This window comes from Corvus hawaiiensis, chromosome 3 (genome assembly GCF_020740725.1).
Source record: "Corvus hawaiiensis isolate bCorHaw1 chromosome 3, bCorHaw1.pri.cur, whole genome shotgun sequence".
NCBI classification, from domain to species: domain Eukaryota; kingdom Metazoa; phylum Chordata; class Aves; order Passeriformes; family Corvidae; genus Corvus; species Corvus hawaiiensis.
In genome coordinates, this window is record NC_063215.1 from 37,334,307 (window position 1) to 37,349,737 (window position 15,431).

General features: G+C 38.0%; 1 protein-coding gene across 2 annotated transcripts; it reads left to right on the forward strand.

Annotated features, from left to right (window-relative positions):
• The first annotated feature begins 451 nt into the window (after positions 1 to 451).
• CFAP206 (cilia and flagella associated protein 206) lies at positions 452 to 15,275 on the forward strand. 2 transcript variants are annotated; one of them, XM_048299925.1, is made up of 12 exons: positions 452 to 679; positions 1,989 to 2,072; positions 2,369 to 2,459; positions 3,536 to 3,724; positions 3,991 to 4,149; positions 4,616 to 4,824; positions 5,544 to 5,663; positions 8,148 to 8,346; positions 9,065 to 9,202; positions 11,164 to 11,357; positions 12,379 to 12,522; positions 14,967 to 15,275. In XM_048299925.1, exons 1-12 carry the CDS (start codon positions 572 to 574, stop codon positions 15,195 to 15,197), a joined length of 1,866 nt encoding a protein of 621 aa, XP_048155882.1. In that variant the 5' UTR covers positions 452 to 571; the 3' UTR covers positions 15,198 to 15,275. The 2 variants fall into 2 exon arrangements, with proteins under 2 accessions (XP_048155882.1, XP_048155883.1); XM_048299926.1 differs by lacking the exons at positions 452 to 679; positions 2,369 to 2,459 and having other exon boundaries at positions 689 to 2,072.
• Positions 15,276 to 15,431: the final 156 nt, after the last annotated feature.

Sequence of the window (15,431 nt, forward strand, 5' to 3'; positions counted from 1 at the left end):
CTGCTCTAGGTGACTCTGCCTTGGCAGCGGGGTTGGACTGGATAATTTCTAGAAGTTCCTTCCAACCCTAACGATTCTCTGGTATTAAGGTATGTATACCCACGGACGGTATGCATGTGTCTTTATACACATGTATGTATGTATATTTACACGCACCTACATACAGCCATAGCCGCAGACGTCCACGCACACGGTTTGTGTGTGCACTGAGATGTTCATGTACCCATACACACCTACACTCCTGTGCCTCTACAGCTGGGCATATATGCAGGCGTGTATGTTCTGCACGCACACCGACCCATACATCCTGTACAAACACGCGTCTCCCTATGCGCTGTGTGTCAATTCACACCGCCGCGTGCCCCTCGCCGCTCTCCCGGCAGGCCGGGCCGGGCTGGGCCGCGTCCCCATGGCAACGCCCGGGGCTGGCGCTCGGCCGCGGCCCCTCCCGCCCTCGCCAGCGGCCGCGGGCGCGCTCTGGGGTCGGGACGGGCTGCCCGGCGGGGCCGCGCCGAGAGGAACCCTCGCTGAAGTGAATGTAACCCCGCTAAGGCGTGTGTGCTTGGCCAGCATGTCCGGCGAGCTGACCCAAAGCGTGATCAAGAGAATAATCCGCCAAGTCGGCCTGGAGTGCGCTGCCCAGGGACAGACCCTCTCTGAAACCTTGGTGGCCTTCATGGTAAGCGCGAAGGGAAGCGTTCAGGGGCTGGCGGCAGCTGAGGCTTTCAGGGCTGACCTGAGCTTGGAAATCTCTTGGTTTCCAATTGCCTGCATTGAGAAATTTTAAAGGGGCATCCAGCGACATCTAGTAAAGGGTCCTGTAAAAGTATTTTATTCCCCTGAAATCTGTGTGAATATAATGCCCCAAAAAGGCTGCAGGTCCTGAGTCTTGGAAACTCTCTGAACTCCAACTCAGAGCTCTTTCTCAGTTTTGTTATGCAGGCAGATTACCATTATTTTCTTTCAGAAATGGAAAAGTGTTCTCAAGTTTTAATAACGTTTCTTCACAATCTCATAAATGAATGTGTGATCCATAGGTGAATGTTTAATGCAGCACCTATATTTGTTCTTCGATGTTTACCTCCTCTCTCTATTGTGATGGATAATTTTTTTTGTTGTTTCTCTGTTCACACAGGGCCAGGTAGTACAAATGGGCTGAATATTTGAAGGAGTGGGCTCTGATCCCACTTAAAGTGAAAATTTAATGGAATCAGTCTCAGTATTGTCCTTGGTAGACAACCATAAGTATCCTAAAAGCATTTTACATTTTGGCTTCTCTTAGGAGACATAGCACTGCTGCAGAATATAGTCTGAATGCACCTCCAGAGATGTGTCTGAAGAAAGATGGAGCTAGGTTCCTTTTAAATTGTTGATCAGCTCTTGATAAACTTGTGTATAAATGTAAATGGTTCACAGCCGTACTGTTAATCTGCTATTTTTTCCCCTAAAGGTGACACTACAGATCTAGAAAATAGATTGGGCTCAAAAGCAGTATTAATCAATTAAGCAGGAAGATTTTAATGAGTAAAAAATTCATACAAGTGGCTGGCAAGGCACCCAGCATGAACACCAACTGCAAACATGCACATATTTTGCTGCATGCAGAATACTATGGGTTTTTTATTCAAATGGTAAGTGTTTATACTGATGACTATAACACCAACAAAGAAGTTTATAAACAACCATGATGGATTTTCAAAAAATGTTACTTAGGAAAATATTTTTCCAAGTAATTTTCAAAGGAGCTGTATTTAAATGTTTTTTCCAAAAAAAAAGGTTTTTTTCTTCATTTGCACCTGAGAACTGAGATTGAAGCTGACTAGATGAGAAATGAAGTGATTTTGTTTCATTATCAAAGATTGAAATGGATAAAAATGAATAGTAAAAGAAATACTGAATGCATCTGAGATTTTTCAGAAAATAAAAGGTGAGGTGTGAAGATGATATTTTGAGATGTAAATTAGTATCTTTGTTTTGGCAATCTCTAGGTGAAAGCTGTTGTTTTAGATCCAAGAAATGACTTTAATATTGATCGAATCCTTACAGAAAACAATATGCAGGATCTTATCCAGGTAATTCTGACATGATGTTGAGAGTCAGTATTTAGCTAAGACTACAGCATTATTTTCTACCTGTTCCTGTAACTAAAATGACATGCACACTTTCAAAATTCTAGTGCTACTTTATTCTCATGGTTCTGTTGCTAAAGACAACAGTTTCTGTAAATAAATGCCTTAGAAAAGCTTTATATGGAGAGAATGGTAGCAAGGGGGCTCTACAGCTGTTGTGAAACCTGTAGTAGATCCCTGTCAGTTCAGATGTTTCCCCAGAGATGAGAAAGAATTCACTTCTCTGACTCTCTTTTTAGCGCTGTGTTACCAGACTGCTTGACACAACAAACCCATCCCTAAGCACAATTAAGATGCAAGTTTACTTTGATATGAACTATGCAAACCGAGGTAATTTCTAATATGTTTTCATAGAAGTTGATGCTGAGTTTAGAATTTAATAATAGTAATTACTGTTAAATGAATGCTGGCAGTAAAGCAAAATAAAAATCCCATGAGAAATTTACTGTACAGGAGTCTGATGTTTCAGAATGGGTATAGCAGGGAAAAGCGTACATAAAATTTGAGAGTACACTCTTCTCATCCTGTCTGAGAGATTTACTGAATAGAATGTATTAGGTTGCTTGAGGACAATTACACTTTCAGGTTCAGTGGTTAGCTGTTTTCAGCAAGAAAAGCTTGCACCTGCACCTGCACCTGCACCTGCACCTGTGTGTCTGAAGGCACTCAGAACTCTGCTCATGTATCTCAAAGAGAACTCAGTGTTTTATCAATATCCCTAACTGGGAGATGTGAGTAATCTTGAACAATCAGTTACAGTTTTAATTGAGTACATTTTTGTCTCATCAGTAGTAATTTCATATGGTCTGAGAATGGGAATGTGAAAATAAAATGAGATGGGGAAAATGCCTCTGCTGTAAATGTAACTTCAGATCTCAATGGGACAGTGGAGGCTGGCTGGGAAATAGAAGACACAGAACAAGTACAGACATGAGAAAAGCATTTCTGTGTGGGGAGATAATGAAAATATTTTCCTAGTAGCATGGATTAAACCCAAAAATTAGCAACACTGGGAGCTGCTCCTAAATCCTCTGAACTCTATAAGCTAAGTAACTCCAGCAAGTTTTTGAGATCTTGAGTAGTGTTCAAATTTGAGCATGTAAGTTCTGGTGTGTTTGAAATATGTCCTACAGTCAGAGGAGTCCAGAGAGCCAGAGACTTGCTGTTTAATTTGGCCTGAATAGTTCTCAGGACTCTACTGGCTGATGTTAATCATGCTAATTATATTAATGTGTAACTCTTCTGTATTAAATTCTAATGGTGTGGTACTATGAACATCTCTTCCACATACCTGTGCTTCAGAAACCTTAAGAGGGTGCTCTGACTGTGGAAATGAATTGTACCCTCTGTATAAGCCAGATTTCAAAGAATTTAGATAGCACTTTCTAAGCGTCCTTGTTTCCTAGATGATTTACTCAGTGAGCAGCAGCATGTTCTGGAAGGAAAACTGGCTCCTATGGTCAGAGCTATCACAGAGGCTGGTGCACGTGCACAAGAAGAAAGAGAGAATATGTATCAAAAGATTGTTACCTATGTGCTGCTGAGATCTGGCCTGGGAGCCCCAACAGATATTGAGGCTGTCAGGGAGGTAACAGGTCAGTAAACTCCCAGCTGTGAAATTGGGCTTTTCTTCTTGAAAAATAAAATTTCACCTTCTCTTTGCTGACATTTAGATACAAACAGGGTAAACTGTGATAAATGCTTACTATCCAAACTGTCATTGCTCAGCCTTGAAGTGTAAATTTCCTATGGGTTTCCTACTTTTTGCATTTGTTCAGGAGAGGGTATTTTTTCTTATTTAATGATTTTCTTTTCTGTTCCCTCATATTGAGGGTTTTCTCCCACTTTGTAATGCTTATAGCTGCCTTGCAGAGTGTATTCCTCCAGGCAGAGATGATTACTTTCATCCCACTCAGTAAGAAGGACAAAGAACAACAGCTGAAAGATCTTGCCATGCTAGTCACAGGAATTCGTTTGTACAACAAGCAGTGCCAGAAAGGAGGAAGCGGCATTGAGGACTGTAAGTAAACAACTGCATTTGATCTGGGTATTCCCAATTCATTCTTCCCGGCCTTCTTCACTGGAGTTGCTCCAATAATTTCCCATCCCAGGGAGGCCTGTAACTGTTATTAATATTTTACAAATTAGGAAACTGAGAATTCAAAATTGTGCAGATTCTCTCAGGAAACCCATGTCAGTTGTAGCAACAGAGTTGCATCTAATATAAAGCAAGCTTTCTCACATTCCTTGACTTCACTGTGATATTTCCACATCTGTAATTCTAAATATTTGAAACAACCTGACTAGTGAGATAGGGTGGTTGAATCTGGTTCGCAAGTATTTGGAAATGCATGAATATGAGGACAAAATTTAGAAATTAAAATTTTATTAGAGGACCATTATGCTCAAATATTGCACTTTAACCATTCGATAATGATTTCATTATTTCTTTTTATACATATTTCGTATTTATTCTACGTGAATAGTGCCAGCCATCCTGAATGAAGCCATTCCGTCAGCTACACAGACTGTCGATGAACGTCTGAATTCCTGCCAGCTGCTAGCCCACCAGTACACAGCCCTGCTGGAATCCATGCAGGAAGACCCCCACAGATATTCCCGGCTTAGTACTTTTAAATTAAAAGAAGCACTGTTCAATGTGAGACAGTACGAAAGCTTCCTAAGCATCCTTCTGGTGAGATATCATCGTGTTATATCCTGTGGACTTTTATTGCAGATGGAATGTCTTCAGCTTACCTACTTGTACAGGACAGAAATATAAGAGAAATTATTCGGAAATAAATGAAATAAAATAAAATATATTTTTAGATAAAGAACCATAGATTGTTTAGGTTGGAAAATACCTTTAAAATCATCAAGTCCAGCCATTATCCTATTAGTCTGGCACTGTCAAGTCCACCATTAAAGAGTTGTTTGCATAATGATTCTCTGCCCCAAAAGGCATGAGAGAAAAAATCTCTGTGATGAATCCATAAATTATCTCAATTTTAGTCTGCAGACACCCCCAAAATATATGGAGTCATCAAAAATCTTTGAAGAATACAGCTTAAATGCTTGTTAATGAAGAGCTTTTCATTTGTGTTTTGAGAAACTGCAGGCATTTATTAGTCTTTCCTATATAAGGCATTGAAAAAATATTTTTTATTTTATTTTGTTCTCTTCATTGGGAAAATGTAGAGGATTTTCTATAAAAATTGGTAGTTTATGTGTGAGTGAAGTGTCTAAACACCTGAACATTTAAGGAAAAATGTATTTTGTAGAAAGCTAGAGTACATTTTGTTCCCTAAAACAGTTGTTCTGAAAATAGTTGAATGAAGAGATCCAAGTAAATACTTATTACTAAATACTTGATTTTTTGAGTATGATGCATCTTACCTGGAGTTCTCTTTCCAGTCTGATGCAATTACAAATGCTCAAGAAGTTGAATCATTGGGTGTTCAGGTTGAAGCAACAATGATGGTACTGAAAAACAGAATGCAGGATAAGACTTCCATAGAGTCCAAAGACGTTTTTGTAAGTATTACAAATGGAAAACCCATTACTTCTTCAATAGAAAGAAATTATTAAAGTAAGATACTTTGCTGGTGTGTTTTTGACTAGTTTATATTAAGAAAGGGGCTGCATATTTTTTCTCTATATTACAGTATCATCTGTGATTTTTGAAGGGACAACTAAAAGACTTGCTCTTAAGGCATAAAAAAGGCAAGGTACAATAAAGGAGCAAAGGAATTAAATGGTATTTTACTGTAAGTGTCTTGAGTTATTTGTCAGTATTTGTAGATTTACAGTGATATTTTCCTTTTTTGTGTGTGTAAATATTCTTTCCTGTTCCTTGCAGAAACTGTAAGAACATAATGGTTGCAGAAAACAGCACATCAGAGTGTGATTCTTTAAAAGTTCCCTTAGATAGCAATCCCTGTAATTACAGTATGAGTCACTGATATAATTTTTCTGAAGAAACTGGGTTTCTGTGATAGGGGTGTCAGCCTCTTTTCCCCTCACAATAGCTTCTGAACCTGTTGGCAAGTTTCAGTCACATTTGTCAGAGTCCAAAGATCTCAAAATATGTCATTTTCTGCAAGTTTTGTGGAAAAAAAAAAAAAAAAAAGAGCAACTAGAAACACACAATTAGAGCCTTACCAAGATCAAGTCTTGGTAAGGCTCTAATGGTTTGTGTGCTGCCTGGCCAGTGAGCAGCCACTGAAGGTACCTCTGCAGGATTGATATTCTGTACTGTTGCACCCTTGGTTGGGAGCTACAGGACATGGGAGGGAGGTATTGGGGGGAGAGGGAATGAGTGCTGTGAACTACAGGTATTATGGGGGAGGCTGCTTGATGAGCCTGGGAAAACCTGGGATTATTATGCTGGCATGTTATAAAGGAAACGGGAGAGAAATATGCTAGAAACCAGCTTCATTTAATTTGCTTTTCATGTAACAGCTCGTTATTTTGTGTGATTTGATTACCATTCCAATTCCTTGTGGTTAGCTCCTGCACCAGCATGCAGTTTCATCCATATTTTAGGTTATTTTTCAACATTCTAAGCTAATTATTAGAAAGCAAAATAAAGCCTACTGTGGAGGAAGAGGAAGATTATGACCTCCACCTACTCAGTTTATTTTTTACACTTTCCATAAGGGCATCCAAGCTGGAAACTCTTAGGAACAGCACTTTATCTGAGTGATCCAAGCTTCAGTTTATGTATGCTTTTGATTTTATAAACCAGATGTTCTCATTTGGAGAACATTTTCCCCTCTTGTCCAGCTGTTCAAAGCAGTTTTTTCTCTTCTGTATCTTTGTGGGGCTTAAGTGACTGATCTACCTTATCCCTTTCCCTAAAAGGTGACTGTTGTTGTTTGCTGCCTTCCTAGAATTTTTTTTTGCTCCAGGTTGGTTAGTTGTTTTGTCTTCTCTGCTGAAGACGGAATATATAATGCCTTTTGATTTCAGATCCTTTCCAGATTTTTATATTAACACACCATTTAAATAACTTCTCTTGTCTTTGGCTTGTTGTTGACAAGCTGGATCCTCTACAAAGGTAGAGAAGCAGGGCATTCTGTCTTTTAAAAGCATAGGATAAGGCCTATATCTGTAGTAAATATTTGTTTTAGGAAAAATAGTACATTTCATTAATATTCCTTGTTTTTTCTATTAAGAATGTTTTTGATCTTGCTGCCCTTCCTTTAATTTCTTCCATTTTTGTAACCATAACATTTCCACAGCATTAGCAATGCTGATGAATTCCAGAGCTGGCTCTGTTGGCTGTTCTTACAATAATGTTAACATGCATAAAATGTGTTGTTAAGTGCACATTTCAGATTGGTTGAATCTCTTCCTGTAAATGCTCTCTGTGTGTTTAGATGTAACAGGGCACTTTTTATGTCACTGTCATTGAAAACAGCATTTATACTTAAAGCTTATAGGCTGCCTCTTTATGTGCCTACACCTGTACACCAGCATCACTGCCAGGAAGGGCAGCTTCCAGTTTTGCCCTGAACCATGGAGCACTTTGAAGAGGCCTGCACCCCTTCCATTTGGCACACATGGGGCTGCAGTACCTAGTCACTCTGGAAACAGGGCAGACAAAATTAAAAAGCCTGATAGTTTGTACCTAGGTGTGGTTTTACCTAGTTTGGTAATTAATCAGCTGTGTTCCTTCTGGTCCTTATTCCTGTACACCATATTTTCAGTTATAAAACTGTATTGTCAATGAAGTGCTCAATTCAAGGCATGGTCACAGAATACATTTATTTGGAGTAAAATACAGAAAAGTACTATTCTTGCCTGTGGGATGACATGCTGGATATACTTGCTTTAGGCATATGTGGTGGAAGCTCCTCTTACAGTGTCCCTGAGTTCCCCTTGAATTTATGGTTGCTGAAGGCCTTGGAGATCAGCCCTGCTTTGTTCATAGCGGAGACTTTTGTGCACAGTGCTTGGGTTACACTGTAGACATAAAACAAATCTGCAGTTCGGATCATTTTCTTTATGTTCTAGCCTCTGTTTATGGAACTTTCTAAGCTTTGGACCGGCTTTCAGGATGCAAAACTACTGCTAAGCTTCCTCACAAATATGACTGACAATCTGCAACAATTCTTGGAAATCCAATCACAGCTTTTTCCAGAGGAAATGCTAACACGTTTTCTGGAAGGAGTGACTGTGAAAAGTGATGAGGAAAGGATAAAAGAAACCATGGGTATGGAAAGTTAATACTTGTTTGTTTTCCCTCATTTTCCAAGATTTTGTAGTTGGAATTTTCTTTACAAAAGGTGCTTTACAGAAGGTGGTATATATTGATTTTTTAATACTCAGAATTTGCACAGTAAATTAAAATAAGCATTGTAGGGTATAGATTTACACTTTCATGTAGTGTAGCTTGGAATTTTATTTTTACATGTAAAATTTAAATGTAGCTTCTAGATACAAGCATACCTTACAAAAATGGCAGAATGATCAGAGAATATATATAATATTTTAAAAGACTTTAAAGTGTATTTGTGTCTTTTTATACCTTTCAGAACTTTGGAAATGGAGGGGTAGGTGATAAACAAGATAATTTAGCAGGGTTTCAGTTACCAGAAGTGTTTGTTTGTAAGATGGTATCCCTAGGAACCAAGTGTTATGCCAGGGAGTTTGTAATACATGCGTGGGTGAAAACAAAATGGAAGAATAAGATATTACCTTCCTGTTGTTGTCCCCTGTTTCCAGAGAAAACTAATGCTACTAAAGAAGATTCCTGCAGGACTGATTTTTCAGTAGGTTCTCTTTCAAGGCAGGACTAAAGTTTGGCTTTTGGGATCTGGGCACTGCAGGTCATCCTGTGAAAATCAGAATAATCTGGTCATCCTGTAATATTATTATCTTCTAAACATCTGATATTTTAATATTGAAATCCTTCCTTTATCTTTTCGTAGAAACCAGAGTGAATGTTTCTGATTTCAAGAACCAAGAATGGCTTTTTCCAGAGACTACTGATGATTTTGATGAGTTGCTAATCCAGTACCATGGTTTCTGTGCACATTCAATTGGTGTGAAAGGTCTCACCCTAGTAGGTATGCTTTGTAGTTAGACATTTTCCATACTATATATTTACACAAGGACTAGGGAAAATGTAAAGGCATTCTGAATGCATCCTCTTACGTCAAAGCTGGAATACTGTTTTTCCACATTTGCAGTTTTCACCTCAGCTAGCTTATTTCCCTTGTTAAAGTATGGTTCTTTAAATACATGAATAAACTGCCCTTAGTAGAAGGTAGGAGGGCTTGAAGAGCAAGCAGGGGCAGAAACAAGATGGGTGGAGAAACGTTTCTTCCTGCTGTGTGTGCATCTGTATCACCTCCACTGTAGCAGAATACAGGTTTGTTTACTGTTGTTAATGTGCTATAATGCAGGCATAGGGAAATGACCATTCCTTCTATTTTGTGTATCTGTATGTTGCAAATATAGCCATTAATGCCTACATCACGTGTATTTTTAAATAGTCATGAGAAAGTACTAAAAATCTTTCCTGAAAAGAGTGCAAAAGTGCACTTGATTAAGTCAACTAATTGTAGGAATTTTTGTCTCTCTAGGCTCATTTGTCTTGAAAGTAAGCCTTATTTCAGCTACCCTAGTTCATGTTTTCTGTCTCCCTATCCTTTCTAGAACCTGTCCATATAGAATTTTTTTAAACCTACTGGAGTTTGGGAGGAAAATATGGCCATTTACTTGTCAGTATTAAAGAACAGCTGTTTCAATGGCAATGTAGTTTATTTACACTTATTTAGTATTGCACATGAGAACATCTGTCCTGAGTTGGACTGAAGGTCTCTCTAGCCCTGTATCTGATTACTGCTCATGGACAGTCATGAACACTTTAAAATTACGAGAATTCCAGTCAGAGTGATCCTTCCTTTATTATATCTTTCCTTGTTCTAGCAGTTATGGGATTTCCTCTGATTAATGTTGAGTCTGTAACCTTCTGTTAAATAATCCTTCAAAGAGGTTTTTCATTTATCTAATTGATTTTTGAATCCATCTAGAGTTTGCCATGGGATATTCTTATTCTCAAGAGCCCCACAATTATATATGCTATGAAAAGGTACCTCTTCTTGAGATGGTTTTAAGCTCTGGCTTGATAATTTCAACAAAGACTTGATAGTCCTTCTATTAAAGGAAAGAAATCTAGTAAATAGTAATTTTATATTGCACACAATTTATGGTTTTATAACCCGCTATCATATTATTTCTTTTTTTTTTTAATGCTGAGGAGGCTTCTTCTTTAACCACTCCTTCTATGAAAGGTATCACAAGCCTTTGATCACTCCTAGATCCCTTTTACTTGTTCTGTTGTATTGGAACAAAATGTATTATTACAAATGTAGCCTACAGGTTGTTATAATGTTGGTTTTCTTCTCCTCTGTTTGCATACTAATAATTCCTTTTTTGACTGGGTATTTTCAGGGCACTGTCTATGATGATTCTGGTCTTTCCTGGGCAATGACATCTGAAGCACAGCCTGCCACTGTCCTTGATATCAGTTTGTGTTTTCCCATATAAGTTATTTGGCCTTTATTGACACTTCATTTTCTCTGTTAATTTATTGTTCAGCTTCCCAGCTGCTTTATCTGCTTCTTCAGTTATTCTCAGTGTTATGCTCTTTGGTATAAATGCACTGCTGATCTGCAATCAGATATTTGCTGGAGATTATAGGGGAAACATTTGAGAGTAGAGACTGGTTTCTTATGCCTTTGCTATATGTGTTTGATTTGTTGTTTTTCTGAGACATGCACTAAGGCATGCTGGATGTGAACTGATCAAAAGCAGTTTTACTGGCCTAACAAAACAGACTTTTCTATATTTGAAAAAGCTTGCTTTCAAGGGTTTATACTGAGTTCAGAAAAAGAAGGAAGTGAAACTAACTTGAGGGAAACACAGAATCTTGATTACAAATGTCTTTTGTATTGGATATCATACTGTTCACTATTGTAATTTGTGGAGTTTGTTTTGGGTTGGCTTTTCTTCTCATTTTTAGGAAATCCTGCTATTGGAATTTTGAAGCACAAGGAGAAATGTTATGTTTTCAGTTCAAAAGAAGCTGCATACATCTTTGCTCAAGATCCAGATAAGTTCATTCAATTGAATGTAGAAAAAGCAAAAGAATATCCAGAGCTAATTCAACTGCTTGAGCTCCATCATCAGTTTGAATACCTTGTTCCACATGCACAGGTACACACTGCCCATGCCTCTTGCGGAACAGCTGCTGCATCACTGATTGGCCTGTCCTTTCTAAAAGAGAATAGATGATACCTATCTTTAGTGAAGAATAAACTCTTCTGCCTGTCTGAAGGTCCATCTTTTCCAGGTCTTCAGTGTTGAAAAAATGTTCCTACTTAATGTCATTTTCACCTTATCTCTTCATAGGAGAATATGCAGATCCAAAGCATTCTGGCAGTGATAAAAGCTATTAGTCCACAGCCTAGGCAGGTCTTGTGTCTGATGTTTATTTTCCTCATTTTTGCAAAAGTAGCTTAAAAGAACAGTAAATAAATGCAACAGAAGATAAGTCAGATATCGTGTTAACTGGAGTTTTAGCTTAGCAGTCCATCCATGTGTGCTGGATGAGGGTGTAGTGATACCTGGGGACAGAAGTTATGGAACATACTACAAAATAACAGACAAAGTAATAGGAGAGTTATGTGATGGCCCTACTGTGTGAAATTCAAAGACTTGATTTGGATTTATAGACAAGATTCCCTGTGATCCACTTGTGAATTTTAGGTCCCTAGCAGTGGAAAGAATGTAGTCTTGAACTGGCCCTTGGTGTGAAACATAGTTTATATCCCAGCTGTAGCAGAGATGTGTGCATTTCTCCCAGTTATGATTTGTGATACTTTGTCCATTCATAAAGACAAACTGAGGTGCCTGCATCATAAAATACTGGTGGTAGTGGGACCCTTTTTTTTCCAAAAGCCAACAATTAAGTACTCACTAGGTATCCAGGAGCCTGCAACTCAGCTGTGGCCTCTGCCTCAAGGGTTTTCTGTCAGAAATTAAATCTATCAGATACTTAATGTTTTCCTTTTAGCAGAGGTGTGGGGAACAAAAATATTGTTGAATGTAAAAATCATTATCCACTTGTGGTTTGCAGGTCTCTACTTGCTTTTAAAGAGTAGCATATCCATATGCTATTTCTCTGTATTCTTCTCATTAATGCCTTGCTTGGCTTTGGTTGTTTTTTTTCATTCAGGCCAGAAATGCAAGCAAATATTCGATGAAACCACCCCCAAAGCGTGACAGTGGTACTCAAACTGATACTCATATCTTGCCTCCAACTATTGTGAGATCCTATGAATGGAATGAATGGGAACTGAGAAGAAAAGCTATAAAATTGGTTTGTACTGTTATTACCAGATTTACATTGTTATATAACAAAGTTGAGAATAAATTATTCTTAACTTTTGTTCCTTGAAACATAAATCTAACCTTTTATTCAAAGACATACACTTCATTACAACTGGCTCAGTTTTTTTTTTCTAGGTATTTTCTCTCCTTATTTCTAGACTTCTCTCACTTCTTCCATATTTTTCCCTGTTTTTTGAGCAGTGCTTCCACTGCTGTATCTCTTAATTTCAAATTTTGCAGTTGCCTTCCTTATGTAATAAGAGTTTGTTGTTTTGAATTGAATTGCATGGAATATTAAAGTTGTTCTACATTCAAATCGATTTAATGGGTTGAAGATACTATATATAATTTATTTGGGAAAAAAAAAGCCAGAGCAAATGTTTGTCATACTATCATGATGATTTTCTGATGGATTGGAAATCAGTCTGTCCATAGAAGGTTGACCACATACGTACATAAAAACTTTTCAATTAACAGCATATATTTCAGAAGCTTCTTTCTAAGGTTTGCCAGCACAAGTAGTTGTCAAGGTATAGCACCTGATTTTCACAATTCAATCAAAATGAACAACTTGTGAGTACAGGGAATATTGCAGTTAACAATATCAACTGAACACAGAATATTTAAAGGGATTTTTTTTTCTTCTGTGAACAGATGCACTGTGAAGGCCTGTGGTCCGCTGGGCAGCCTATTTCCTTTCTGTTTTTCTTTTTGCCACGAAATCTCTAACATTATAAAAGGAATCCAGAATTTTGAACTGAGGAGTCTTGCCAATGTTGATAGCTTATAAAGGATTCTAAGAAATAGTTGTTACTGAGGTATATAAAAGAAGCCAATTAGGTGTACAAGAAACCTAGCTAAAAGCCTCTTTTGCTTCTGTAAAGGACAAAAGTACATAAATAAACATAAGATGTGGTCAATGGCTCTTCAGCATAAGCAGAAGTGGATATCTTCCAAAATCTGGTCATGAAGACCATTCACAAACAAATTTGTAGCTTGTTAGTTTGAAATATTTAGAGAAAGTACTTTAAAGTACTAAGGGTGTTTGAGCCTCAGCTGTCCAAATGGGAGATTAGTGATGTGGAGCTGAAACCCAGATGCATGCAAAAGTGCTTTGACTATGCTCATTTGTAATATGGAGGTGATAAAACATTTAATATCAAGGTGATGAAATGACAGAAATAGTTTATCAGTGCATCAATGAATTTGATACTTCAGGAGAGCATCAGACATATTTGTGGGTTTTGTTAGAGGATGAGCTCAGATGCCTTTAGGGTTTTTTGTGTTGTTCATACTTAACCAAAGCACTTGTAGTGGTATGAAGTGTAAAATATTACTTTGTTAGAACACCTATATGCTGTTAGAAGTAATATTTTTAGCTCACATTTGTTTCTTTCTGCAAGCCCAGTTCCTTGTAATTCAGTCATTAAAACCCTCAGAAAAAGAAAAGACTTAATATATTGTCTTTCTTCCCATGCCATCTCCTCTGTAAGTTCCTTATTGTTCTTTTCTGGATTCTCCTTGATGACTCTGTGTATAAAATTTGGTTGTAGATTAAGGTACCAAAATGTGCCTACATTTACGTGCTTCACCTAACATTCCAGCAGAGAGAGACCTCAGTGGTGGAGTCTGGAGAATGTTTTAACTTGCCCTGATACAACATTTAGAACATTTGGCCAGCTGTATCACTCTCCAGCTTCCACTGACTCCAATCTTCCCTGACTGGACTGGACTTCAGGGACTTTCTCACTTACATGGAGGGGTCTGAATTCCAGCACATGAGACTGTATTTTGTATATTTTGAGAAGAACATTATATTATAATTTACAGTGTTTTACATCGTTGCTGACATAGAAGGCTCAGTCATTTTTTTTGTTTCAAGTGCTGGCTTTAGAATACTAACAGTTTGTGAGAAGTGGTTTTGTTGTTGTATCTACAGCAATTTCTGTGAATAACCAGCTTTAATCATAAATTACCCTAACTTTTACACCTTGTCAAGGAGTTAGTGAGCAACCTGGTGTAAGAAGGCATTTTTTCACTTTTATCTAATACTTTGTGGCACCATCCCCTAAACCTCATCACATTTGGCAGAAACCAGACAAAGACTGGAAGCACTTGCCATGAAAACATTTTTTTCTAACAAAACAAAGGTGAAGCATTTAAAAAAATTTGAAGGACAATGACCAATGAAAAATATGAAATTATAAAGAGACTCACTTAAAATTGTGTGGGCTACCTAAAGTGCTGTTCACACATCCTGTTAGTTCAGGAGTTACAAATCACAGTCGCAACCGAGTATTGACAGGAGGGTAAGGCGGGCCGTGTTCCAGGTTTGTGAAGCCCATGGATGTAAAATAGACAAACACTCCTAAGTATATACTAGTGCTAAAATGTTCAAAGTTTACCTTAATCTGATTCTTTTTGTGTCTTTAGGCCAATTTGCGCCGCAAGTTAACTCATGCCATGCAGACTGATCTCAGCCACATGAGAAGAGAGAATGTCACCCAAGTGTACTTGCCAAAAGATGTCGGCACCCAGACTAAGCGTGACAACGCAAGCAATGTACCCAAACCCCAGATTTTCCTGAAGGGTCTCCGAGGAGGATCATCTCCCACTACTCATATGATTGCAGTAGATTTAACAAGACCACTGGATGAAACCTAAGTGAAAATGAGAAACCTGAAGATACATCTTCAATGTGTATATAAAAATCCCTGAATATATTCGAATTTAGACACTAAAGATTTTTCTGTGTCTGTTGATTCCAGGAACAGTTGGTCTGTTTCATTTATCTTATCTGTTGGGGCTGCTGACTGGCATTAAGTGACAGAAGTGATAAGACTGAAGCACAGATTTTAAATAGCAATTTAGAATCAAGATGTTCCCAAGGACTTTCAC